The 26744-nt window shown below is 41.8% G+C and overlaps 1 protein-coding gene across 2 annotated transcripts in view; it reads right to left on the bottom strand.

Moving 5' to 3' along the window:
- Positions 1 to 355: 355 nt before the first annotated feature.
- NDRG1 (N-myc downstream regulated 1) overlaps positions 356 to 26744 on the bottom strand; it is a 40135-nt gene continuing 13746 nt past the window's right edge. The window contains exons 3-16 of one of the 2 annotated variants that reach the window (XM_084219231.1): positions 24409 to 24444; positions 16998 to 17103; positions 15516 to 15636; positions 12761 to 12823; positions 11123 to 11183; positions 10579 to 10665; positions 9362 to 9418; positions 8321 to 8424; positions 7846 to 7902; positions 6987 to 7038; positions 6186 to 6233; positions 4630 to 4665; positions 3329 to 3380; positions 356 to 2178 (exon numbers count right to left, since the gene is read on the bottom strand). In XM_084219231.1, coding sequence (XP_084075357.1) covers positions 1943 to 2178; positions 3329 to 3380; positions 4630 to 4665; positions 6186 to 6233; positions 6987 to 7038; positions 7846 to 7902; positions 8321 to 8424; positions 9362 to 9418; positions 10579 to 10665; positions 11123 to 11183; positions 12761 to 12823; positions 15516 to 15636; positions 16998 to 17103; positions 24409 to 24444 — 1116 coding nt within the window. In that variant the 3' untranslated portion in view covers positions 356 to 1942. Of the gene's footprint in view, positions 2179 to 3328; positions 3381 to 4629; positions 4666 to 6185; positions 6234 to 6986; positions 7039 to 7845; positions 7903 to 8320; positions 8425 to 9361; positions 9419 to 10578; positions 10666 to 11122; positions 11184 to 12760; positions 12824 to 15515; positions 15637 to 16997; positions 17104 to 18599; positions 18755 to 24408; positions 24445 to 26744 lie in introns of those variants that run through there. The other variant, XM_084219232.1, reaches the window with a different exon arrangement.

The following is a 26744-nucleotide window of genomic DNA, read 5'->3' as shown; positions in this document are numbered from 1 at the left end:
GGATGCAATGAGTGTGGCACCAACTCCAGTGAGGAAGTCAGACCCCAGATCTGTGCACTAGACTGTACTTTAGCCAGGGAGACAGAAAAAAGTTCAAACAGCAAATAGTACTCTGTATCATGGCTCAATATTTTTCTGTATTTCTATATCCTTTAGTACTAAAATAGTCAGCAAAAAAGCTGAAGAATGTGTGCTGTTTTCTTAGAATAGGCTGGAGGACAGAAAGCTCTGAGTACAAAAGCAGGGAATGACAGATCTGAGCAAAATCAGAAAGACTTGATACAAAGGCATGACAAGAACATATTTGGACTGAAAAAGATTATTGTACTCATGGTAAAATATGAAGACACCAGACATTGCAAAGTTACAAATTTATTTGTTTTGAAATAAATACAAATACTTCATTAAGAAACTTTTCTTGATAGACTTTACACAATAGCTTTATTCTTTCCGGAAATTGTCTGTTCTTCCCACAAAATGTTATGGATATTCTACACAAGAGCTGAAGTTAGTCAATATAAAGTAACCTAGATGGTGTTCTTCTGAACAAGCAACCCCAAAGTATTAACGTTTGCTATTTAACTGCTCAGCATTTGAGCTTTTTGTCTGTGTGAGGACTGCAATTCAGCAGGTATGCACTGGAGCTGTGGAAATCCTGTCCCACTAGCTATGGAAGGACAAACTTAAGAACACCCAACTGTGACATTCTGAGTGGCAGAAAGGTATCAAGCCACTAGCTTCAAAGAAAGCAACTCAAGGAGGCTATGCAAAGATGCAGAACCAGCAGATCATGACATTTACAAAGTCATTAGACACTGCATTCCAGAGATACAGCGTTGCTGCTCCATCACATCATGGAATACACTTTTCAGCACCAGTGAAATCTCATCAGTTTCAAATCTAGTAATTAGTGGCAGTTGAATGTACAGTATCTAATTACATGCCCATCCCACAGTTATTCATCTCTCCTGACAAAGAACAGCTGGATCTGTCTCTGCTTACAGAATTCCAAATTTGTGACAATTGTGCTGGACACAAAAAAACTTGAGCTGCAAAGATAAGAAGCTTTCTGAAGGAAATATCAAGCTGTTTCTGCTTAGCTGGCATGTACAGCTATCCTACTTGTTACAACTACACCAACTTCTGCAGTTTGGTAAACCCTTTGGCCCAAGTTCCCAAGCAGGAAATCCTACCTTGCTTACCAAATTTAAATCCTGTCCTCATTTGGCTAAGCAGGTTTTAGGGTCTAGGAGGGGGGAAAGGAAAGGAAGACTGGAACTAAATCTCAAAAAAAGTGAAATGAAAAACCTTAAAGATTTAGTTCATCTCAAAGTCACATTAAAATTGCCTATTTTAGTAGTATATTATTGTACATAGGAAAACAGGCTTGAATACTAATGAATTAGAAGGCCTATAAATGCACAATACGTTAACTTCTCTATCATTTGAAGTCAAGCTATATACAATGAATTCAACTCCAGCTTCAACATGAGGCCATAACACATTTGTTTCATTTCCTTTCTTAAAGTCATCCTTAGCAGTTTTTTTTTTTCTCCCCCGCTTTGAAACTCATCTCAAATTATGCCAGTTTACTTCAAGAGAAGACAAGATAAAGGGGCCTGTAACAGCTTTGATTTTAAAGGAGGGTATTGAGCAATTCTGGTTCGACTCTGAAGTGTTTACAACCACATCAGCTTTTGGCAAGTATCCTTTAGAATTTGGCATCCACTGAAGGAGGGCACAATAGCAGCAGCTGTCTGAGATACAAGAATAATGATAGAGCAAATGAGATGCTTCTTTTCTTTGGTCCCTCTCAGACCCCGGTGAACAGAGTTCATCCTACAGAATAGCTAGAGATTAATACCAGTTATGTTTTTGTGATACACAGGGGGCATCCATCACTTTTTCACACTGTGACCAGTTTTAAACCTCCCACAGCCATCTAACAGGACACTTCCATGGACTTGGGGCTGGATTGTTCCGCGTTGCTGGCCGAGTTGGGCGTCAGCTCGATCCGCGTGTCTGTGTGGGAGCGGTTCCTGGAGCCGTCCCCGGTGTGGGAGCGGCTCCTGGTGCCCTCCCCGGTGTGGGAGCGGCTCCTCTGTCCTTCCAGGGAGGTGACGCTGGAGCCAGAGGCGGTGCGGGAGCGCATCAGCCGGGTCATGCTGGCGGAGGGCACTGCAAGGAGAGCTTTCGTTAGCGCCTCGCCGCACCGACCTGGAAGGAAGCCCTGGCCTGGCACAGACACATTTTCTGAAAAATCATTTCACTGGGATCTTTTCTCCTGAGGAGCTGAGCAGCCTCAGAAATTAAATGTCAACAATAATTATCTGCTGCTGTGGAATTCAACAGATGCATCTTTGATTGGTCTCATGTTGTTGTTTTTAATTAATGGCCAATCACAGTCCAGCTGTTTCAGACTCTCTGGTCAGTTACAAGATTTTATCATTATTCTTTTTCCTTCCTTTCTGGCCTTCTAGTGAAATCCTTTCTTCTATTCTTTTACTATACTTTTAATAGATCCTTTTCTTCTAATATAATATATATAATAAAATAAGAAATCAGCCTTCTGAAACATGGAGTCAAGATTCTCATCTCTTCCCTCACCCTGGGATCCCTGCAAACACCACCACACTTGCCTTCCCCTTGGCCTTAACCATCCTTGGAGGAGCCTTCATGGTGGAACAGATACTTTCAGGGTACCTTCACATGCAGAAGTACCTCCCCTGCTCCAGGCATGTGGCTAAGGAGATTCCACAGTGGAATTAGTGCCCAGGGCTGTGGGATTCAAGAAATTTTAGGGCACATTGCTGTGGCTGCAAGTATCCAGAGGGAAACTGAAGAGACTCATCAGCCCTCCCATTACTTTCCAATATTCAGCCTCTGCTGGCAGCCCAGGCTCATAGTGCATCCTCACAGCAGCTGTCAGAAGCAAGTATGTGAAAAACAAACAGCTACAACTCAAAGAAGTTTAAATGAGGTTTAAAACCTCATTTAAAACCAATGAGGTTTTTAATGTGTGCAGCAGATGAACCTCATCCTTTGATGCCACAAGGGGACACTATTACAAATAGCCAGCCTTAAAAACATTGAGATGAATTAAAAGAGGTATTTGTGGGTATAAGCTCTTTACAAAGCTCTCTACTATTTAATAACATCACTTGGTCTGAAAACCCTTTGCCCAGATACAGCATGTGTTTTTTTCCCCTTGCAAATGCATTTCCAAAGGGGAAAAAGTGACACATCTGGGATCAGAGACTCTCTGGGTGCTTAAATGCCCAATTAACTTCAGTAGCAAGATCAGCCATTCAATAAAACCAATACTTACTGTATCCCATTCCCTGAACAAAGTATTTGAAAGCTTCAGCAAGCTTGGCAGGCTGCAAAAGAGAGACAGAGTTATCGTAGGCAGTGCTCAGTAGGTCATCTTACAATGTTACAGATTCCACAGACGCCCTATCTTAACAAGGACATATTAAATATTCTCTGGCTTCTACTGACTGTATGAAAACTTCATTTATAAGAAAATTCCATTATTCCCCTCCCTACTCATCCCCCCATTATTCTGCAAAATGGATACATGCATTTGAGATCCAGGGAACACAAATGGTCTAAACCCGGCTCAAAACTTGAGCAGTTACTGAGGCAGGTGAACCAAAGTAAAACAACTGGCCTCAAAAAATGTACAGGGCAATTCATACTGGTAATTGAGTAATTCCTAATCAGCAGAGAACAAACTGAGCAATTCAGAGCTGATAGTTATGTGTATAGGGCCAGAAAGCTCACCAGGAATATACCAGCACAACTGCCTACAACCAAATCCTCTGCTAACAGTGGCCACATAAGCTTTACAGTCTCGGTTATTTCACATGAAAATATTTTTTGCATAATTCTCTGAACCACTGCAAAGAATGGACTCTCGACAACAGAAGCAGTGCACATCCTGCCACATGGCCTTAAGAATCCTTCTCCCAATTCCCTCTCTTGGAGCACACACTGCCTTTACAAATTTAGCTTTTCCTGAAGTTCACAAACACCACTTCATACTGCTTAGAAATCTGTTTAAATGTTAGATCACATTCCAAAGCTGATTTACAAATCAGCTCTTTAAGTGAAGCAACACAAGGGCATAGGTAAATTTTAACTTTGCCAGCCTGGCTTTATGAGCAGCTTATTCGGAACTTATGCCGAAATGTGTTCTAGAAACTCCAGTTCATCCACAGTCAAGCTGAGCCAGTGTATGCAATAACCTAGCATTGTTATTTCCTGTCTCCCACTTTCCTGATGTATACTATAAATAGTCCAAGTAAGAATGTTGTTAAAATGTCAGTGTCTCAAGCCTTAATCCACATTATCTTAGTAAATAGGCATAAAATAATACCTCTGCATTCCCACCTCAGTTCTTTACTTGGTTAAGAATATCAGTGAAAATAATATCCCCTCCCAATCTTAGTTTTGTGCTTCATTGCTCTTTAAAGAAAAAAGCAAGCTCAGAGGACCAACTGACATCATTATCCATGGAATCACAACCATCCTTTTGGCTGACATTTGGGAACAGCAAGTACCCTACAGGAAAACACCCATTTGTTGCAGAATGTGATTAGTAGGATTTCCGACAGCAAATCCTACCTGGGAAACTTGAGGGAGCCCACCACAGTCAGCCATCTGAAAGGGGATGAGAACAGCCAGTTAGAGGGATGCCAGAGGAACTCACTTGTGCTCAGGATATATTGAAATGACCTTTTTAGCTATCTGGCAGAAAAACACTTCCTTTTGTTGTGTGAGTAACATACACGTGGATGAATGCATCAAAGCAAGCTGTTAAATGTTTATAAAGCTACGACTGCACCCCAGAAAACCACAAAGGCTCTTGATGCTCAGGGAAAGCATCAGCTGGAGCTACAAATGCTTTTTGCTGGGCAACAATTACCAGTTTCTTAGAAACCAGCCTATTAGTCCTGCTTGCAAGTTCAGCTCTGAATTCCAATAACATGAGTCTGTATTGACCTGGATGACAAACAGGGTAGAGAAAACAAACACCTAAAGCTCAGAGGTGAGAGAAAAAAGGGGAAAAACCATTTGCTGAGATTGCTGATGGCAAGCATCAGCCTGACTTGCCAAGGGAAGCAGGGAAAGCCAAATGAGAAAAGCTATCTTGAGTGCATGAAATATTTTTGGAGCATTTCATTTTTCCTGCCACTCCACCCCTCAAAGTCAACCCAACAAAAACAGTCCTGTTCCAAGGAACACTACAAGCTGAAAACAGCAGAGTTGTAAATTACAGGAAACCCCAAATCCTATCTAGGATTAGTTAGCAGAAAAACAGGCCTGCAGCAGGATCTGGCATCAGCCATTCCCCTGGACTGAGCAAAGGCTGGCCACTGATACAAGGACTGAGACCGTGTCAAACTTTCTTAGGGTGTCTGCCACACCCACATTATAGGGCAGGAGTATAACTCCTCAAAGGAAAAAAAAAAAATTTATAATTTTCACTGACTAGTTCACTAAAGACAGATGCAGTAGAAGCTCTTGGCAAAGCATGACCAAACTTGTTTCACTGGTTGCATGCTATTACTTCATCATTACTTCATTACAAGCTGAAGATTGCACTCATACTCTGAATGCCAAACATCAGCCAAAGCCTTTGCATGATGTTCTGCTGTTTTTAAGAGCATTTTATCAATTTTTTGGGAAATTAGCAGTAAGGTTCCTAGACTGTACCCTCATAAAAGACAGGTTGACCAAACTGTGGCTGATAGATTAGCTGTTGATTCACCTGACACTACTGCTGAGAGGCAAGCACAGGAACAAAATGAACTGGTTTGCACTCCTACTCTGCTCACAGCTTTTCAAACCTTTCAAAATATCTCAAGATCAGCTTTGCCAGCTCTAGTCAAATTCATTATGGGTATGTGAAATACTGAACATTTCAACTCTCATCTCTAGTATTCTAAAATGGAGGAGCTGAGAAATTCCCTGCTGTAATTCGGACAAGAAAGCCCCTGGTCTTGTTTATCCCACTAAAATACTCTCACCCTGAAGGAACTGTGGTTTTAAATCAGAACTGGATTGTCACTGTATTATCAGTATTGCAACACATAACTCTAGTTCTGCTTTTTTAGCAAATCCAACTGGTTTTATGTGAGAGGAATGTTTATTTTGAAAAGCACAATTGTTGTTATTACCTTCAGAAGTGTGGTCCTTGTTGGGTCCAGCTTTGAGTTGCATTCAACCTGTAGAAAAGAATAGCAGCATAAGGCATTGCACACAAGGGTTTAAGTATGAACTAATATGAAAACAGATCCAACACCTTGTTTTCTGGCTTAATTCAGACTAAACTGAGTGTCTTTTGATTCTGTGTGAAGACTCTGTGTATACATATACACATCTTTAAGCCTAAATCAGCTCACATTTTTAACTGCATTTTCTCCACATTACAAACTCATACTTGGGAACTGGAGACTTTTTTTTCCCATCTGTTTCTGGGACTTCAATGGCAACAAGTGTTGTTTGTCTTGTGATTTGGGGTCATCTGGTAGCGTCCCAAGTGGTGAGCAGCCATGTGGCCACGGGCCAGCAGACTGGGCATGCCCATTAAGGCACAACATTTGAAGTCATCCAGTCATCTGGGGAGAGTTATAATGGTCAAAAAGAAGCTCTTTGCTTGCAGAGTGACCCAGGGCACAGCTCCAGCACCACACAGCAAGTTAAAATACCAGCAGCAGATTTCTCTCCAAAGGAAAATATTTGCGGTTCACTGGAACTGCTGTGGTGATTGCTCCTAACGTGGTAGCCATTAAATAATAGTGCACAGGCAGAAGGGACAAAGAGCACAGAATTAATGGCAGCTCTCCTGTGGTCTGGAAGAGGAGAGCCACCGGGCTGGACTGATAGCCAGCAGGGCTGCTGTGTGGCAGGGGCTCTGCAGCCCCTTGGCTCCCCCACCCATCCTCAGCAGGGTGACAAAGATGGCTCGAGGTACCCACCACGGCATCCACTGCTGGGGAGCTGTCACCGACCACCAGGAGGACAGGACACCTGCAAAGAAGCACACACAAGAGGTGTTATCTCTGCCACCCAGCACGGACTTGCCCTGAGCTGCATTTTGTGGCTCTGGAAGGGTGATAAAGTTAAGCATGTGAAATGATTTGTTTTGTATTCCAGGCACCTTAAAGGTACATCAAATCCTGCATTAGCTGCAGATCTAGTGACCTGCTCTGATTCCCTGCCTGAGAACCTGTTCTTTTCCCCAGCTGGCAGCAAATCAGCCCTTGCCAGTGCTCTTATTCCTTCCTTGCTTTATAAGAAATTGAATGTGAGTATCAGCATCAAAGCCTCCTGCCGACCACCCCCCAGACCCTGAGCTCCAACTTTTGGTTCTGTGCATCCAATTCCAAACAAGATTGCCAGAGGAACAGAGTCTCCTGTGTATAACCATCAGCAGCTGAGCTAGGAAAGACTTGACAACCTATGTCGCACAAGCTGGAGCATAAGCAAAAGCCAGATGATCTCTCAGTCGGTCATTCTCATTCCTGCTCCATCTTCCTGGAAGTTTTTCTTGTTTGCTTGGTTTTCTAAATGGTTTTAGGCTGAGCTGTCTTTATTCTTGGTTGTATTAGCACAGCTCAAGTGCCTTTAGAGGTATATTTTCCATTAACTAGAACACATTTCAGCATTAATCTAAACACACTAACTTTTTGAGTACTTTGTAAGCCCAAATTTCTATATGCACAGTGACAGGAACTACTTAACTTTCAATTTTAATATGTTAGCCAGGTCTGAAGAGAGGAGTTCCTCCTAATGGCAGTCCCTGACCTGCAGTAAGCTGTCAAATGAAATACTTACTGAAGGGTGACAACATTCACTCCAGGAACAGGGCGCTCTATCTCTAGGTCTCGCCGACTGAAAAAAAAAAAAAAAAAAAAATAGAGAGGACAAAGGCTTTTGAAACACTGGAATTTTATAGAAACTCCTATATTCTCCTAGTTTAGAGAAAGCAAGGACAATCTCATGTTAATTTAATCTGATTTAATGTTAATTTTATCACAACTTAATATGTTGTGGCCTCCATAATGATGTAGAGCCACACTTAGATTGAGGGATCAATGTTGTAGTTCAGTCCCAGTGTACAACCTTTCACCCCACAAATGCATCAGGTCCTTCTCCAATGAGCAAACCACCTGAGATCCCTAAAGGCACTATTAAGCAGAACTTCCTACTGGGGGAACACATGTAATCCCACCACACAAGAAATACTCTCTCTAAAGAGCTGGACAGCCTCTCAAAAGTTTCCAGTTAGAAATCAGGTAAATGTATTTACCTGTTGTAAGAGTTGACAAAGAGATGAAGGTTGGTTTGATTCATATCATTAATGATATGCTGACGGTAAGTATGGATCAGGTCATGGTTGCTGTGAATCTCTTCCTAAAGTGGAGACAGAATTGTTCAGAACAGGGGCTGTATTCTGAAAGGATCTGAAGACATGGCACAGTAGTTGTGTATCAGACTCATAGATATGAGAAGCACAACAGGAGTGCACCTTGAGGGAAGGGACAGCTTCCAGCACCCAGTGAGGTCACCCATAATTAATACTGACTGCAGTACCACAATTTTCACTTGAAAACTCAAATATGTTGCAATGTTTAAATCTCACAATTGCAAAACACATTCTAGTGCAGATGGTTACAGTCAGACAAGTGTGAGGTTTTAAAACAAACAAAAGAAGATTCAGGGTAAGAAGCCTAATAAATGTTTCCAGGGTAAAGCAGATGTTGAAAGCTTACAAACATGTAATGTGGAACTCAATTTCACAATAGTAAATAACTAAGCTTCGAGGACTTCAATCAGTAACATTTTCAAACAGTTGGGTTCTAAAGTCTTTATAGATTAGTTCCTTGTTCTGCTGGAATGGAGTTTTCCATTGCATTTACTAACAATTTCAAGCACAGCAAAGTAGCCTCAAAAACAGTCTAGCACTTTGCATTGGGCTTGCATTGGAGAGCACTGTTAATACCAATAACCAGCTGTCACAGAGCTACAAGTATATTATATTAAAAAAATCTGGGGGGTTTTTCAGCTCAGAACATGAGCATATACAACTCTTATACCTGTGTTCAAGCGTTGGCTGCCTAGGCAGGGAGCTGCCCCTATTAGAGTTGTCACAACTGAGATGCACCTGAGTACTCAGGACACAGAAAACCCCATGGCAGAATACTGCCCAAAATGCTGGGGACACAAGTATGAATCCTGTCTCAGTTTAACTTCATCTTTTGTTGTTTAACTGAAAGCTTCTGCACTCCTCCCAGCCCCAGGAGGTAAATACAGATGACTGAATACATCAGAGGAATCTTTTGAATATTACCTTTCCAAATAGATGTGAAATGACCATGTCTGGCAAAGCATTCGTCCAACCTGAAATCTGAACAGCAAGATCACCTGAGTATCTGCTATTAACACAGCCCCTGAACAATGACACCTTCCAATTACCCATAAACAGATCAATGGATGTTTCTCTGCTCTCCCTACATGTACAATATCCTAAAGTGATATTTTGGCCCCTCAATTCAACTAGAACACCGTTAGGGGTTTGAGTCATTCTCATCAGATGTCTTCACTAATGCAGTTGTACAGGGAACACACAGAGCTGTTTAGGGAATCACTCCCTGCAGGAACACCAAGCAAACCAGCCTGGTGGCTGTCACTGACCCCCACTTCCCACTCTCCTCCCTGACAATGCAATGGAACTGGGACCAGAAGTTCACAACCCACAGCAAATGCTCCTGCTTTGGAAGGACACAAGAACACGAGGCACCTGCTGTGCTCTCGAAGTGAGCAATACCTCCCCTGAGAGGTGGAAGGCAGAGGCACAGGTATGGCAGAATTGAATGCACTGAGGCATTGGGTGAGAATCAAAATGGGTCAGGAGGTTCATTTCAGCATAGCAAAATGACTACATTTCATTTAAATAAGTTTGTCTATCACTTTATTTTGATACATTTGATCTGGAAACATATTTAGTAACTAAGCCTTGAAAGAATGTTACATCCTGGCTCTGCAAATTTCTCCTAGGAGTTCCTTTAATGGCAGCATCTTCTGGTTGTACAAACCATCTGTAGCCAATGCTCTCTTCTGAGTCCTTTTGGCATCTAAGAGTCACAGATGATTGAAACATGGAGGTTGCTGTTCTGGACATTTCTCTAAGCTCTGCTTCATATTTTGGACTGTGTTGGTAAACAAAGCCATGGACAAGAAAGCACTGAATGCTACATTACTGATGTTTTCTTGAAAGATGTTTCCAAGACTACCAAGTCCAGGTAAACTGTTCTCCCCAGCAGTTATGAGCTGTTAGGGATTTTCCCAGTAGCTCCATTGTGCCACATGTATCTGTTTTCTCAAAGCACTTATTTTTATCACTAGCCCTGTATGAAGTCTTTCTTTTGCAAATGGAAGAATAAACTCAAAAGGAATTAGCCCAGGATGTTTAGTATCTGCAGCCATGCCTGACATACAAGATGGCCTAACTCCCCATGTCCCACAGGCTTGCAGTAAGATTCATTTTTCTAACTTAAAGATGTTTACCTTAGTTGCTGCCCAGTCCATCCAACCTTCAGCACAAGGGTTTACATTAATGAGAACTAATCCCTCCACCATCTCTGCATGGTTTAACTGCAAGAGAGAAGATCTAAGATTTGTCAGATATCCTTTGCAGCTCGACAATCAGCAAAAAAATTAAATTAGTAAATTATGTCATAGGGAGGAAAGTTGGTAGGTCTAGTTTTATCTTGCAGAAAAGAAGTATATGTATGGAAAAAAAATTGTCAAAGCAATTCAACTGAGCAGCTGGAGAACATTAGGATTTAACTTTTTCTCCACCCTCAGTTTAAATAGAGAACTCCCATTATAAAAACCTTCTGCAAATTAACTGGGTAGAGCCCAGGCCTTAAAATGGAAAATCTAGGTCTTCTGGATTAGCTATCCTGCAGATTGTGGTATTTCACTTAAAAGCTTGGCTTGCATGCCTAACTGGGCACAGCAGAACAGGAATTCTCCATGCACACTATGGGGACAACAATATGTAAGGGAAGTCAGGCTTGAGGCTTTAGGGAAGTTCCACAAAACTTACAGCAAATCTGGTTAAAATGTAGGCACCAGCTCCAGTTCCCATTCCTATGATGGTCTTCAGCCTGCACAGCAATAAAACAGAAGAGACAAATGAGGAAGGGTGCTGAAAATAAAGTTACACCAGCAGCCTTCCTCTTTCACATGCCAGTGTGTGTCTGCAGAAGGGAGGGCTCAGCCTGGCTCTGGACCCCCAGCAGTGTCAGTGGCCCCAGGGATATCTGCAGGACCCTGGTCCTCCTGCCTTGCAAGGCAGCAGCTATCCTCACTTATCTTTAAGTAAATACACTGAGTAACCACGGGATTGTTCTGATCCTGGGGAGAAATGATTCGTCTCTGCCAGAAAAACTTATAAGATACAGACCTGAAATCTGCAGCCTAAATACAAAGCTCCCCCTCCCCGGGCTCCCCCTGCCTTCCCCATCACAGCTATCCAACTGGGGTTCCTCTCTAACAGCAGTCTGGCAGGGAAACATCTCCTGCTATCCAGTCACTGGGGTGATGAAGTTTAAACTTCATAACCAAACAGGGCAGAGACAAACCAAATATTTGCATGAACTGAAATCAGATTTAAAGCATCACCTTCAAGGTCGTAGAAAATACATGGGAGGGAAGGCTAGACAAAACCAATGAGAAAAACAGGTCCTGCTATGCTTTTAGGAAAATACCTGAGGATAGTTTTAAATGTCATTAGCAATATTAAATCAAGGCTTTGAATATATACTCCAGTTTCATTGATTTCCAAGGTACTGATGTTATTGGTCACATTTTTTTGAGCAGTGCAACAGAACTGGCAATGCTGTGCCTGTCATTAGGCAGTTCAAAAGATACACACCCCCCAAGGAGGTAGTGAGGTAACCTGGTCCACAGTACTGTAAGAGCTGCTCCTAACTGCAATGTCTAAACTGGGGAGATGGCCCAGCCTGTGTTTGCCAAGGCTGCCTAACCCTGAATGCCAGGTTTCCTCTGCTCGTTCTAAGAACTCCTTGGAGGTGTCTACCTGCCCTCTCCACTGTGTACCAGGAGCATGAGCTCCTCAGAAAAGGAACCTTCAAGCTACAGCTCCTGCTAAAGCTGAGCTTTAAGTGAGGACAAATCCCCAGATGTGGTGCAGGTACACAACCCAGGAACATTGCCACTAGGGCTTTTAACACTGGTGACCTGGCATCTGCACTTGGTAGTACAAGATGCTCAGGGAGGTCAGACTGATCCCCTAGAACACTCAAGCCACAGAAGCAAAACAGTACATCTCTTCAGATGGGACAGTGTTTTTGGATTTTTTTCTGCTTAACCACACAGGAAAACGTGGGTTGCTACAGTGGGAAGAACAGATTGTCTGTGCCCTGCCCCTGTGAGGGCTATGCACAGAGAATACAGGAGGAAGCCCCTAAATTAGGCTCATGGGATTTCTCCTAAGTTGCTTCCTGTTTAAAAATAACCAGACATTTCAAAAAGGGCCAAAAAATAAGCCCTTTCAGAAACCAAGGTAAAAGCAATCCATCTGTAACAGAGGAATCCAAAAGAACCACAAGTGTATTTCTAGCAAACAAAATGCCAGACAGCCAAGCTAAAACAAATGCCTGCTCTTTCAGAGAGCCACATAGAGAGAATGAGAAAAAGAGGTAAACAATTCTGCACTCACCCAAACTGTTTCAGGATTCCAGGAATCATTTCAGCCAGCTGATCCATGGAGGGATACACATACCTAAAACAAGCATGTTTTTGAGGAGTTACTACACCACTTCCAGCAGAGTACACTGGCATGTTTAGAGGCACAGTGATCACTGTAGAGCTAGTACCAAATGTGGTCATCATGAGATCACTGAATGAATGAGCTGAATTTAAATCAGGAGCAAGCACAAGTAGTTTTGCAGAAATATGAGCGTAATCTATATATAGATTCTATATGTTACAAGACAATAGATGTCTAAGAACAAAACAGACTACAATGAATCTTTCCCAGGGAATATTTACACTTAGAACTTATGACGAAGTTTGAACAAGAGAGATGAGTTTCCAACCACATTCACTGTGTTTGTATTTCTAGTCCACCACAAAATTTTCCCAGTATTGCATAATCAGAGACTACAGAAATGACTTCTAGATATTTGGCAAAAAACTTACATGCATGTTTTTAAGGACACAAACATTACCATAGGATAAATGAGAACAGCTTTTCATTAATATTGATGAAGAAAATGAAGGCATAAGAAAGGCTATGAAGCTGATGAAGAAGACTCAATAAAAACAGCTGCTTGTTAATGCTCCTGGTCTTCTTAAATCAGAAATAAAACTTTGAGAGAAGGAGATTCTGAGCAAAATCTTAACTGAGTAGCATGCGGAAAAAAAAAATCTATCCAGGGTACAGCTGGAAAACATCTGTCTAGGATGTATTTAAATCTCTGTTATACCTAATTATTCTCCAGTTTAGTCTCTAAAAGATAATCAGACAAAAATCACCAAGTACTATGAAACATTTTATTTTTTTAGACATTCTTTTTGGGAAATTAAACCTTAACATGACAACAGGTGGTGTCACTGCAACAGCTTTGTGGCTGTTGCAAGACTTTATGGCAGCCTTTCAGTACTTAAAGGAGACCTATAAGAAAGAGGAGGGCAAACTTTTCGGCAGGGCCAGTTGTGATAGGAAAAGGGATAATGGTTTCAACCTAAAAGAGGGTAGATTTAAATTAGATCTAACGTAGCCCCACATTTCTCTTCACAGAGAAAAGCAAGGCACAATTCTTCCCAAGAATATTTCCAGGTTTCACATTCTCTGAACATCAGGGAAAGAAAACACAATCCTTATCATTTGCTATGCCTGTGTTTGTGCCAAAGTAGAATGCAATGTGGAGATTGTTTACCCAAAGTGAGGTGTTTTGTTTCCTTGCCCTACCAGGGCCAAGTGTGTGCGTGGGCACTGTCGGGTGACAGTCACGAGATTCTGCGCAGCGCGAGAGTTGTGTGCAGGGTCGAGTGCTTGGCAGGTTCAGTTTTAGAGGTATAGAATAATGTAGTATAATCAAGTAATTAATTAGCCTTCTGATATCCATGGAGTCCTCCTCATCAGTCCTCCTTTGTCAGGGCCCCACAGCACAGCTATTATCTAAGGAAGAAGTTTTTTTACAGCGAGGGTGGTAAACCCTGAAGCAGGTTGCCCAGAGAGGTGGTGGGTGCCCCATCCCTGCAAACATTCCTGATCAGGTTGGACCGGGCTCTGGGCAACCTCATCAAGCTGTGCCTGCTCACTTCAGAGGATTTGGACTAGGTAACCTGCAAGTTTCCCTTCAAAATCAAACCATGATTCTATGACTTAATTTAGGAATGCTGGTCTCCCAGTTGAAGGGCAGGTAGAGATAATACAGCTTCTAACATGACCATCATGATTGCATCAAGTCTTTGCCAGCCCCAGACCTTGATGGTTCCCTCTGTGGCTGCCAACTCAGAAGCGTTAACACTCGCTCAGGGCACGAGGGCTAAGGCACTTAAAAGCTCATGATTTAAACAAATGCAAAGACAGGGTGACTGAAATAGCTTTGTAGGCTGCTCTGACAGACAACTGGGCCATTGCAGCTAGCAGCAGCATCAGACCAGCTTAAATATTAAGCAGGGAAATAGACTGGCTCATGCAATAAGGGTACGTATAAGCTCCTTAATGCGTGGTTCTTACAGAGCAACTGCTCCTTGCCTTGCTCCCTCCCCTGGCGTGTTGGCTGCTCCCTTCCTCAGCCAAGCTGATTCTTGTCCAAGGGGCATCTCAAGGTAAGCCTGTCTCACTTGCCCTAAACAGCTAAAGCCTTTTGGCAATGGCAGTGCTCATGGCCCACAAGGTTTCCAAGAGTTACAGCATCATACACGGCACAGTCAGGAGTACACAGCTCCCTAAAACCTTCTAAACCTTCGGTGGGGGTCATCACCCTGTTACTGCCCAGCAACCTGCGTTTGCCAGGTGGGTTATCAACTTAACATCTACCATGCTGCCACTTCATAAAGACCACAGATTTACATGGGAGGTGATGTAGAGGTTGATGCCTGTCTTCTTTATAGCAATCATTTCGTTTTCCTTTAGTATTTATATTCAGGATGCCACTACAAAACAAGCTAACTTAATATTTAAATTTAAATTGACAAGATGTAGAGATCTATCAAGGAACTGTTTTACAAGCAGTCTAGTTAGCAGAGCTAAAACACAGAATTGCAGCCACCAAGTCAACTGTGAACTGGCACAACAAAATAGAGCTTCCAAAACGCCAGTACTTTAGAAACAGTGTCAGGATTTCAGATCAAAAGCCAACTACTGTGCTTGGTGCAAGTACTTTTTAATGAAACTGCAGCTCAAGACTCTTTTCCACAAGAGGGTAACTATGAAAGCATGGGCTGTTCCCCTGACAACTCACCCAGCCTGGAAAGATGGTGCTCCATCCTGCTGACCAGGTGCATCCACATGGCACACTGCAAAGTGCTGGGTGATTTCCTGCATATCCTCGAAGTTGAAGAGAGGATTGAAACAAGTTTTATCTTGGGAAGGAAAAGAAAATATGAAATAATTATGCTGAATGAAATACTAAGTTTGCAGCCACAAAAATAATTTATTAATCTATCCTGCAGGTTAATGAAAAGTCGAACCAATCAGGTCAGCTAAGGTTTTCCATCTTATTTTTGTACCTACTAGAATATTTGCTTGGTACACCTAATTCCTCAAAAAATATTCCTAACAAAATTTAGCCAAGGGTATTTATCCCAGGTTTTGTCTTAGATTAAATTATCGATTTCCTTTTTTTTTTCTTTAATTGTGTCAAGACAAACGGAGGGAAAAAATATTCAAGGCTAAGATTGTGACTTATTCTTTTGCCCAAATACTACAAGTTAAATATCTTGAGCCCTGCAGCTCAAGACAAAAACCTCTTTTTGGGATACTCAGTGCTGTAGGATCCAAGGCTTGAGGTGATCTGATTTCTGATTTTCAATCAATATTAATACAGGGAGAGGATTAGCATACTGGTGTGGAAAGTACCATCTTTGATATGCCTAGAAAATGATTCAATAATCTCTGTGTTTCTGAATGTCCTCACAAAACACACATCCAAAATCTTGGCAGAATATAAAATAATTTTAGCTCAAACCAACTTTAGAAGAATATGCAAGCCCAGAACAGCTTTGGAAAGGAAAAGGTGTAATTTAAACTTAAGTTACAGATTTTCTCTGCGCTGATTCACTGAAAATCAAAATTAAAGACACATCCAGGAAACACAGGCAAGTCAGTCAGTTTTTTTGTCTTATAGTAATATTCACCCCCTTGCAATAGCCAACCCATAAAGATCAGCAGGTGTTCTTAAATATTGATAACTGATTAAGAAACCATGAACTGTGTGAAACAGAACTGACAAAAGAACAAACTGGAGCAGGTCTGGCTATTGAGTCATCATATGACAGATAAGATAAAAGGCACTTGAAGTTTTTTTTCCTAATGCTGGCTAAGGACACAAAGCCAGCACTCATTTCATACTGCCTTGACACATAACTCATAAAAACCCAAGCAGCACAAGGCTGTTGATCAGACAGGACCCAAAGCCCCAGCAGAGTTCTTTTTCCAATCCTGTTGGCAATACACCATCAGCCTCCCCTTGAGATTTTTTACAGCATTCACACACAGTCACTGTGAACTACAGAGATCTTTCACTCCTTTAACTGAAGCATTCCAATTATTTACTGAGCAAGGATAAAAAACTAATCTGAGAATTCCACTTGCTGTAAGAGTTAGGTGCCATCTAACAGCTCCCAAGGCACACAGACAAGCAAGGACCTGGGGAGGGTTTCCTAAGCTGCTTCCACAGCCCTGGCTGTGGCAGTGCTGTCCCAGGAGCTGCAGAGCCACTTACGGTTCAGGCCGATGTCGTGGTAGGTGAGGATGGCCGGGCGGTTCCCCCGCGGAGTGCCGCACATGGTGACCCGCACGGAGCCGTGCACCGTCTCCACATCCTGCTCCTGCCAAGGACAGCAACAGTCTGTCAGGGTGTCCAGTGCTCCTGCACAGCTGCTGCAGCACAGCCTGATGGACCAGGAGCACGGGTCCTGCCCCATGCCGGGCTCTGCCCTGCAATCCCACCTGACACCCCCCGTTCTGCCCCATGGCGGGGCTCCGTGCTGGCATTTTACATTTGATGTCACCTCCTCCAGTCCACAAACAATTGCAGAAAAACTCTGCCAGCTCTAACCAGATGCTGAGGGAACAGTTTAACAGTTTTTAACCACATTAAAAGACAGAATAAGAAAAAGAAAGCAGTTTTGTTGTAATGATGCCTTGAATACCAAGAGCTTACAACTATGACCCTCAACATTCGCAAAAGTACAAGTCGCTGTGATAAAATATTTCTGATTTCTAGGAAAAGAACTCTAGCTGAGAAAATGACCTCTATTCCCCAAAGAAAGCAGCATTAAGCAGCTTGCACATGCTTATCTGCCATAAAGATTTATTACACTGTGAAGCCTTGTGATTGCAGTAGTCTTCCCCAATAAAATCAGCAGCCACATGTGTTTGTTTTATGGCTTGTGATGTACAGACCTGAGCATAAACCCAACTGTGTAAAGTTTGCTAATAGAACAAAATAACCACAACATCATTCTGATGCTTACCAGGAAAAACATTAAAAAGTAAACTGCTATTATTTGGCATAACAGGAGTTCATACTACTTACTGATCTTAAAGCCAAGGACGCCTTCATTAACAAACCAAAGTCCCCATGAGCACCATCTTTTGAATCTCTAAGTCAGATGCGAGTTACACAAAAGATGGAACAGTTTTTTGTTTCTTTTCCACTTGAACTTCAAATGGATATAAACAATTTGGTATTTTGCCAACATGTATCAAAGGAATCACAAACCAACCAATTATTTCTGACACTTATTTATGGTATGTTTACATTCATATAACAATCAAGGAATTACATAGGCAGTAGCCAGTCTTTGCATCTCCCCAGAGTCCTTTATTTACAGCACAGGACACAGATACAATCCATGGCATTCAGTGCAGTGCACTGCCTGCTGCTGCAGGGCTTGTTTGACTTGTTCCATGCAGTAACACTCAGAGGCAAAGTCCAAATTAAATTAAAATCTATCAAAAATTATGCTGTAGAAATCAGAGGTGTACAGCCTCTGCAAAAACCTTTTTAAAAGGTTTGATTACGTTCCAATATCTGAAGTAATAATCCAATCTAAATCTCAGCTCCTTAATTTGACACAAGGAATGCACTGCACAGTTTGTTGCAAATAAGGATTCTAGGCAACACCATTCTACATTTCATCTATTTTCCTTTTAATTACACAATTATATCAGTTTTAAGTTATAACTGAGGCAGTGAATCAAGATCTATCCCCCCTTGCACACAGGACAAGTTAAGCATCGCTGGTCCCTGAACTACACTCCAAAACTCTAATTTTCAGATTCTCTATCTCCTCAGAGACTCATTCCTCTGCATACTCACTGCATTACTTATCAGGTAAGCTGTGTCTTCCACATCTAGGACCATCCTTAGGCAAAACAGGGTGACAAATCCAGCGAGTCACACAGAGGACGGGTGGCAGGTTTTTATTTTGCCCCAGCAGGGAACTGGGTTATATAGACAAGCTGCTCTCCTACATAGGCTTATAACTCCCATCATGCCCAGCTGGGGAAACCAAAACAGACTAAATCACGAGGATGTCACTCTTAAATAGGATTTGAGCCAGGTTTGACCAGGGGAAGAATGTACTCAGAGGTCAGACATCAAAGATGAACTAAGTCCTTGCCACACAATGTACAAAGTGCCAAATTTCTAACCTGGGATTTAGCACGGTCTTTCCTCTGTTGTTGTTTTTATCAGACTTTGAGAAGTTTAGGTTCATTTAATGTTTTGTTACCTGAAATGCTGAAACAACCCAAACTTATGCTAAATTGAATCAGAATTGAGTTCTTTCCTAAAAGGCAGGATTAAAGTTTCCAGTAAACACAAACAACTGAAAAATTAGTGTAAATCACAATGATTCTGAACAAAAAAACCAAGGCCTTTTAAATGCTTGATATCTAGTATTTCCAGAGTTGATAAGCAACATTTAGTTTAAAGGATTCCTATATCACCACACTAATGTCACCAAGTTCAGCTTTTGGTGGAAAATATGATATTGTACCTTATACATTGGGTAAGTCATTAATATATACTATTAAAATATAATTATAAAAAGGCTTGGGCAGCAGGGGATGTTAACGATCATCAAATTCTAACCCCCTGCTGTGGGCAGGGATGCCACCCACTACATCAGATTGCTCAGAGCCCCAATAACATTCTATATCATTAATTTATATTTGGGCACTGTCATTATACAAAACTCCTAAATAGATTTGCAGTGCCAGTATATAGAATTAATAACAGCTGAAATTAATAATGATGGCAATTGATATTTTACACATTGTACTCTCTTATGCTTAGCTAATTAAGAAAAATAATAATTTAGCAACCTCAGCACTGTAATAAGAATAAGCATTATTGTGTAACACACCTCCTGCTGAATGTGGAATATTGAAATTATTTTCTCCTCAGTTAGAGACTAATAGGCATTTCATATAATCAGATTTTATTGCTAGAGCTTTCCAGCAACAACAGTGAAAATCCAGGACCTGTTTTCTTTGCAGGGAGAACCTTCAAGATTCAGGATCATCCTCCTTCATGGATGAAAGAAAAAGTCTGTTCATGGTAGATAAAACCAAACCCTTGAACCTGCACATCCCACTGACCACCACAGAGAGCTCTTCCGGAACTGGAAACCTGGATCTAGTTCAAACTCAGTGCCAACTAAAAATAGTTCAGAGACAACAAGTGACCATGCTCCCAATAAGTGGCACAACACAGTCAGTTTAACAATTGGCTCAATTCCTCATTACTGTCACAGTGAGACTCCCCTAATTCAATAGGGTTGTGTTGTTTTCCTGTAGCACAAATTCTTAATGGGAAATGCACACAAGGTTCTAAAAAACAATCAATTCAAACCAGTTTGTTTGGTGACATCAACAACTTCACATCCCTATTGATCCTATTAAAGATCAAGAGATTTGTCTACGTGATGTAGGGATGGATGTTTTCAAAATGCAGAGCACTGAAAACAGATGGCAGCACATCCCAATCAACATCAACATTATAGTAAGAGGCTCTTCACCAACTGATTTGTATTAAAACACTATCTTGGAAAAAAAATCCAAGGTACACTAATCCGATAGAAGGATAAAGACAAACACACCATCTGTTCACATCTCTCACTTTAACAGAGGTGCAGTCTTGTCTCAGTGCACCAAACACACACATAAAAATACTTTCATTACGTGCAAATTAAGGGAGGCTGCCTCAGTTTGGAGGAGCTAGTAGATCCTAAAATAGATTTTATTTTTACTTCAAGTGACCTTTTAATTTTTTCATGAGGTTTGAAGGGAAAGACAATTTGTTATCACACAGGAGGGCTCACTTATTCCTTCCCCTCTACCCTGGGTAAGTAAAACATGGATTGAGAAACGTGTTTATGAACAAGTTATTTTCTGAAGTACGGAATACACGCCCAAAATATCTCAGATATCTAAAAAGGAAACCTGCACATGCACACTGCACATTTTGCTAAATACGTCATGTTTTATATTTGAAGTAAAATACTGCATTCCATCAAGATTATTTTAAAGCTTTCAAATATACTTAATCCTCAATTACAATCTCATGCTTTTATTTTAATTCATGATATTATGACTGTTAAATACACCTCCCTTCTCTTGCCTTAGAACTGAGGGAAAAGCTTCTGAGCTTTTAAAGAATATTTGAATACCTTTAAAATTTTTAGGAGATAGTATATTTTAAATTCAAATTACTTAAGAATTTTATTATAGTAATACCTGCATAAGCTATTTTTTCACTTTTCTTTTTCAATTTCTTGGAGATTAAAATTATTTGATATTTCAATGCGCTATTTTAATGTTGAATTTCAAACCCCCTTTGCCTTGAAGTTCTTTAGCATTTTCTCAATTGATTTTTTACTCTATAATAGAATTTCAATTCATCTTATGCCTTTTTTTTCCCCTAAAACCCCAATGACCACATTTCCATTATTTTTTTATTAGTTAACATTTATATTCTGAATCAGCAATATTAAGAAAAAGGTTCCCCAAAATCAGGTAGGGAGTGGGGTACATTAATAAGGATGATGACTTCAGGTGTAAGTGTAAGCGACCCTGCTAAGGTGGAAGCCAAGAACAAAAACTTGGCAGCAGGAACTGACGCAGGTCATTGCGACAGCTCTGCCCAGGGATCCTTCCTAGTCCGATTAGCAGGGGTCACCCTGCTCTGCTCTCACTCTGCTGATGCAAACCACTGCCACCCCCATCCCTTTCCTTCAGCCTCCCAAAGGATGAGGAAATGCACACAGCACACTGCAGCACCCCAAACCTGGGGATCCCACCCCTCCTGCCAGCTGCTCCAGCTGAGTCATCTCCCCTGCAGCTCTTCCCTTCTCCATCAACAGGCAGGAGGAGGAGGAAGTAAAGCAGGAACTGATCTTTCCTGCCTATGGATACAGATGGCCACGAGTGCAAGGGACAAACTCATCTCTGCAGCTGCCACGCTGCTCCAAGTTCTGCTGGGTGACTGAGCAAGCAGAGTCCTGATGGACTGAAACAGAGCTGGGAGGGTGAATATGCACAGTGAGGGGGAGCCAGGGCTCCATTGGCTCCAAAGCTACTGAGCTAGAGACTACACACACACAGAACAAACTGGAAATGCAATTAAAATGTGCTTGGCATGAAGGCAAGAAAGGCACCCAGGGCACAGTGCTCTGCACCATTTATCATCAATTATCCCAAAACAGGTTTGGCCAGGAACATTCCCTGCTTGAGATGCAGGAGACCTTCACTGCAATTTCCAGGTGGGTGCCACAGACATCATAACAGACAAATTGCTGACTGGATGAAAGAACTGCCAGTTCTTTCATCTCTTGTCTTGGCCATCTCCTGATAACTCCAAAGATTTTTTTCCAGAAAATAACCACATGTGTCTTGCAACATGTGCTTTCAGAAGGGCAATATCCCACTACACTGTGGCTTACTCTAAAAATGGAAAGCTGTGTTTAACTCCAGTCTGTCTAGAACTGCATGTGAAGTAAGAATCTATTTTATTCCAAATCTGAGTAACTAGGTCAAATTTACTCTTGGAAGGAAAACACATCACAGACAGTTCTTTTCACTAGTGGCAGAAACGAAGGCATTAACTGAACACAGCCTAACTTGCTCCCAGAAGGATGGAGGAACTTGCAGTGGACATGGTGGACACCCACATCCATACACAGGCATTGAATAAGAAGGTCCATTCTGCCAAGCACCAGTAAGATCCTTCCCTGGCCAGATCTGTCCTCTTCCCAAGAAGTTCATAGGAAAGGTTGGCCCCTAAGAGCTTCAGCCTCAGTCCTGAGTGACCTGGGTCCTCTAGGGCCACACAGGAATTTCTCTAATGAACTAAGCAATCAAATCTCTCATAGCAGTTCCAAACCACTTTTTCCACAAATCAACCACAAAAGAACTTAAAGAAACACAGGGAGGGCACTTGTGGCTTTAAGGACCAAAGCAAAGTCTCCTTTGCAGTCACAATTTTTAACAAAATGCATTGAGACTTATTCCACATTTTTCCTGAACTAGAACAACTAAAGATTAAACTCTTAACAAAGATAGATCATTAAAAAAAGTAAGAGCTGGCAGAACAGAGCTAAATGACAAGAACCACTGCTCTGGATTAGTGATAGTTAATCCAAAACATGGAGGAAAAAAAAGCAAAAAGGCTTAGAGAATTTGATCTTGCAAGTTAAAACAATCTATATATACACATGGTTTACAAACCAAGCAATTTATTCCAAGAATAGAAATGAAATATGGGTCACTTCTGGATTCTTAATCAAAAGACTGTAGTATTCCTGTTAGCAGACTTAATCTGGGATTCAATCTATTTAGACCAAGTGATCAATCCAGAACCAAACAGAAAGCTTCTCCCATGCTGTGTACAGCCCTGCAAGAAGCTGTGTGGTGACAATCTTAACTTACATTTATCAAGACCTCAGGCAGTAGTTTTCATTAGGAAAAAAATAGGGGTAAGATGCAGGATTAGTGTAAACTGCAGCTTTGCTGTAGAAGTAAGAACCATTGAAAGATGAAAAAAAAAGTCCAAGACAGCTGTCTCACTTGGTTTCCAAGGAAAAGTCTCAAATTTGGGCTGTATTTTTAGAGCAACTGGCACAACATTGAATAGAAATATAAAGACAAGTGCTAATAAAGCACAACATGCAATAAAGTAGAGAAGGGTTATTTCCTTCAAAGACCTGAACAGAGAATAACAATTTAATAGCTTTCCCTGGTTCTGCACAGTCTGCTTCGACTTCTACACACCTTGATAAAGATGAGACCCCCAGTGAGCCTCTGTTCCCAGTACACAGTGCTCATCCTCAGCAGTGGGAAACCACCCCTGACACTGCCCCTCCCTGATCTCCACCCCAGCTCATTCCAACCTGGCTCCTGCAGCCATGCCATTCCTGGGTCTCAGCTAAGAATCAGCAAGGACAAACTTCCCAGTCAAAAGCCCAAATGGCAATAAAATAAGGGGAGCCAGGGGAGTGACAGGGTCATCTGTCAAAAGCGTGGCACTCAGGGAGAGCAAAGGGCCTCCGTGTGACCTAGTGCTGTGCTACGAACCTGTATGCTCTGTCTCTAAATAAAAATAGAGAAATACCATCACTCCTTTTACTGACAATACTGATTGCTTAGCACCTTCCACCACCCCACAGGCTTCAGGAATATTCTGGAAAATTTCAACAGCATAATGGGATTCATCCAGAGGAACGTTTCCTCTGAGGAAATGCATGCACACTGCTAATGAAAGCAAATTAACTGGGGGAAGTGTGTGTCCATGTGGGAGGGGAATATATTGTTTTCACCACCACTGCTGAAGATTCTCATTCTCCTAGCAAGAACAGAACTGCTTGCAAACCAGCCACCCCCTTTGACTGAATCTTTCTCAGCTCTAGCCTGAAAAGGCCCCCTGTGGTCCCCTTCACAAGGCTACAGCCCAGCCCCATTCAGACCCCTCTCCCACAGTAACAGCATTCCTGGCAAGCAGGCAGGCCCTTCTGGTCACATCTTGCTGTTTTCTCAAATGTCAATTCAATCTCCCCTCGTGCAAAAAGAAAAAGAAAAGAAAGAAAGAAAAAAAAAAAAAAGAGGGAGGAAATAAGGGTTTTACTTGCCTGAACATCGAAGTCTGGAAGGAGGCGAGTGATAGCCTGTGAAGAGATTTGAAAGCATTAATGGAAGTCACTTGCAGCTATGGAAATCTGTGCTTGGATATATGTTCAAGCCCCCCCAGTTCTGCAGCTGAGAGCTCTGTCTGTCCATTCAATGAAAGCTTTTCTGACGAGCACCAAAAATTCACCCAAGAGATTTTAAACCCACTAATCTTCATGGAGAAATGAAAGCAGTAAAATGCCAGATTACAGACCAGCAAAATGAAGGCTAAAAGCTGATGCATCCTCAGTTATTGTTAAATCTGAGCAATACACTCACAAGGAGCAGTAAAACTGAACTTTTTGCATCACTTATTGTAGCCATGGGACAGCCAACAGCCTCAGTCCTGCCTAGGGTGGGAAGTCCCACTGAACACTTGGAACTCAGTTAAGCAGTCATTACTGGGACTTGGTTATGTGATGTGGAAGGTGGGAAGGGTTTTATTCTGTCCAAAATTAATCTTTGCAGTGTTTGAGAAGCTGGCTGGACACAGAGAGGTCCATTCCACCCTGTCACCTACCATAGCTGCTACTGACAATCTCCTGCACCTGTCAAGGGTCTCCACCAGGAAAGGAGTTAGGTGACAACCTCCACACCTCCAACAGCCTACAAGGCTTTTAGCTTCAAAGGAGGAAATGTCTTCTAGTTACCTCCTTTTCTTAAGGGAGAAGAAAAGTCAAACTCTTATTTCCACTGGAGGGAAATAAAACAGGGGGAAGAGCAGCCAAGCAAACACTTTATGCTGTAAAGTGCAAAAGGCCAAAGCTTGAAAAATAAAATTGAGATAAAAAGGAAAGCTTGAAAAATAAAATTGAGATAAAAAGGGAAGCTTAGAATCCTGGCAAGGAGGTCACTCAGCCTCAGAAGCCCAGGTAAAGTAAGGACAGATGTCAGGAGCACCACAGCTGCTTTCTTAGGGACCCTCAAGCACTGCAGTACAACCTGTAATTCTCAGTTGTGACTTTTAGGCACAGTCTTGGACATGTAAACAACTACCCAAGATCTGACTGAGCAGAAATAATTTTGCACAGCCTTAGCTTTAGACAATCTGCTGTGTTTTACTCTCACTGTATTGTTGGTCTCATGATCTTTTAAACAAAACATTTCAGCCACGGCTGCTCCCGTGGGACCCAGGGCTGAAAGGAATGAGTGCATTTGGCACCTGTACCAACAGCACATGAAATGAGGGCGATCATTGCTCAGGAACAAAGACTTGGCTGTAGCAGGAACCCAAGCACAACAAGCCAGGACACAGCTCCAGAGAGCCTCACCCAATAACCCACTCCAAACCAGCTCCCCCCTCCATCTCTATGTGCTGACCATCCTTCAGGGAAACTTCTTCCCCTTTCTCAAAACACATTAACATCCTTCATCTATGTTAAAATGGCCACAGAGGAAATCCAACTCTGTCCTAATTTCCCCCATGCAGACAAAATTTAAGGTAACATCATGAACAAATGCAGATAGGGCTCCTTGTAAAGATTCCAACTTTTGGCCTATGAGGTACCAAAACCCAGGAAGTTAATCAGTATTTTAAGATATTTCTGAATTTTGGAGCAAAGATATTCCAGTACCAACAGGACTTCTGCTTAGAATCTCCTTTGCTTTGGTAGTTCTGAACAATATGGGCACTAAAAAGGGGTCTTAGTTTCTGAAAAGTTTGAGCACTGCATTCAGTGGTATCCAAACAAGCTCTGCTTTCATGCAATGTCCTTGGCAAAGGAGCTGTGTTTAAAGTTTCTGTAGCCATTTCACTGCAGTCACAAGTGGAAATTATTTTCTGAAGTGTTTACATAAAAGAGGGAGGGAATAAAAAAGAAAGCAGCAGATAGAGCAATGAATTCTAGTGTATAAGACCAGAAAAAACCCAGCACATTCATATACATGATTGTCAAGAAAAAATGTCATTGGGAACAAGATAAAATCTTAGTTTTGTTTCAAGAAAACATTGAGATGTTTCTTCACATATTACAGTGAATATTTTGCCATGAACCTAGCAAAGTACAGAGCATGGCTACCACTAAAGAGCCAGCCACTGAATCCAGATGTTGTTGATAGGTTTTTTTTTTAAATAAAAAAAGTCCAATAAAGACTGGAAAGTAGTACAACAAGGTTAAAGAAAAAAAAAAGGCTAGAATGTTACTGTGCTGCAACTCCAGTGGCTGTAGCAGGCTGTGGGTTGCACACACCCAGCTGGCTGTAACTCATGGCTCAGTGCACTCAGGACAAGAAGGGGCTCAGCTCTACCTCTGGCCTCAGCTGTGCCCAAAGGAAATGCAAAGGCTCTCCCTGTGAGAGG

This window comes from Fringilla coelebs (genome assembly GCF_963513975.1).
Source record: "Fringilla coelebs genome assembly, chromosome: 1".
In the NCBI taxonomy this organism is placed as follows: domain Eukaryota; kingdom Metazoa; phylum Chordata; class Aves; order Passeriformes; family Fringillidae; genus Fringilla; species Fringilla coelebs.
The sequence above is the reverse complement of the archived record's forward strand: the minus strand, read 5'-3'. Positions and strand labels throughout refer to the sequence as shown.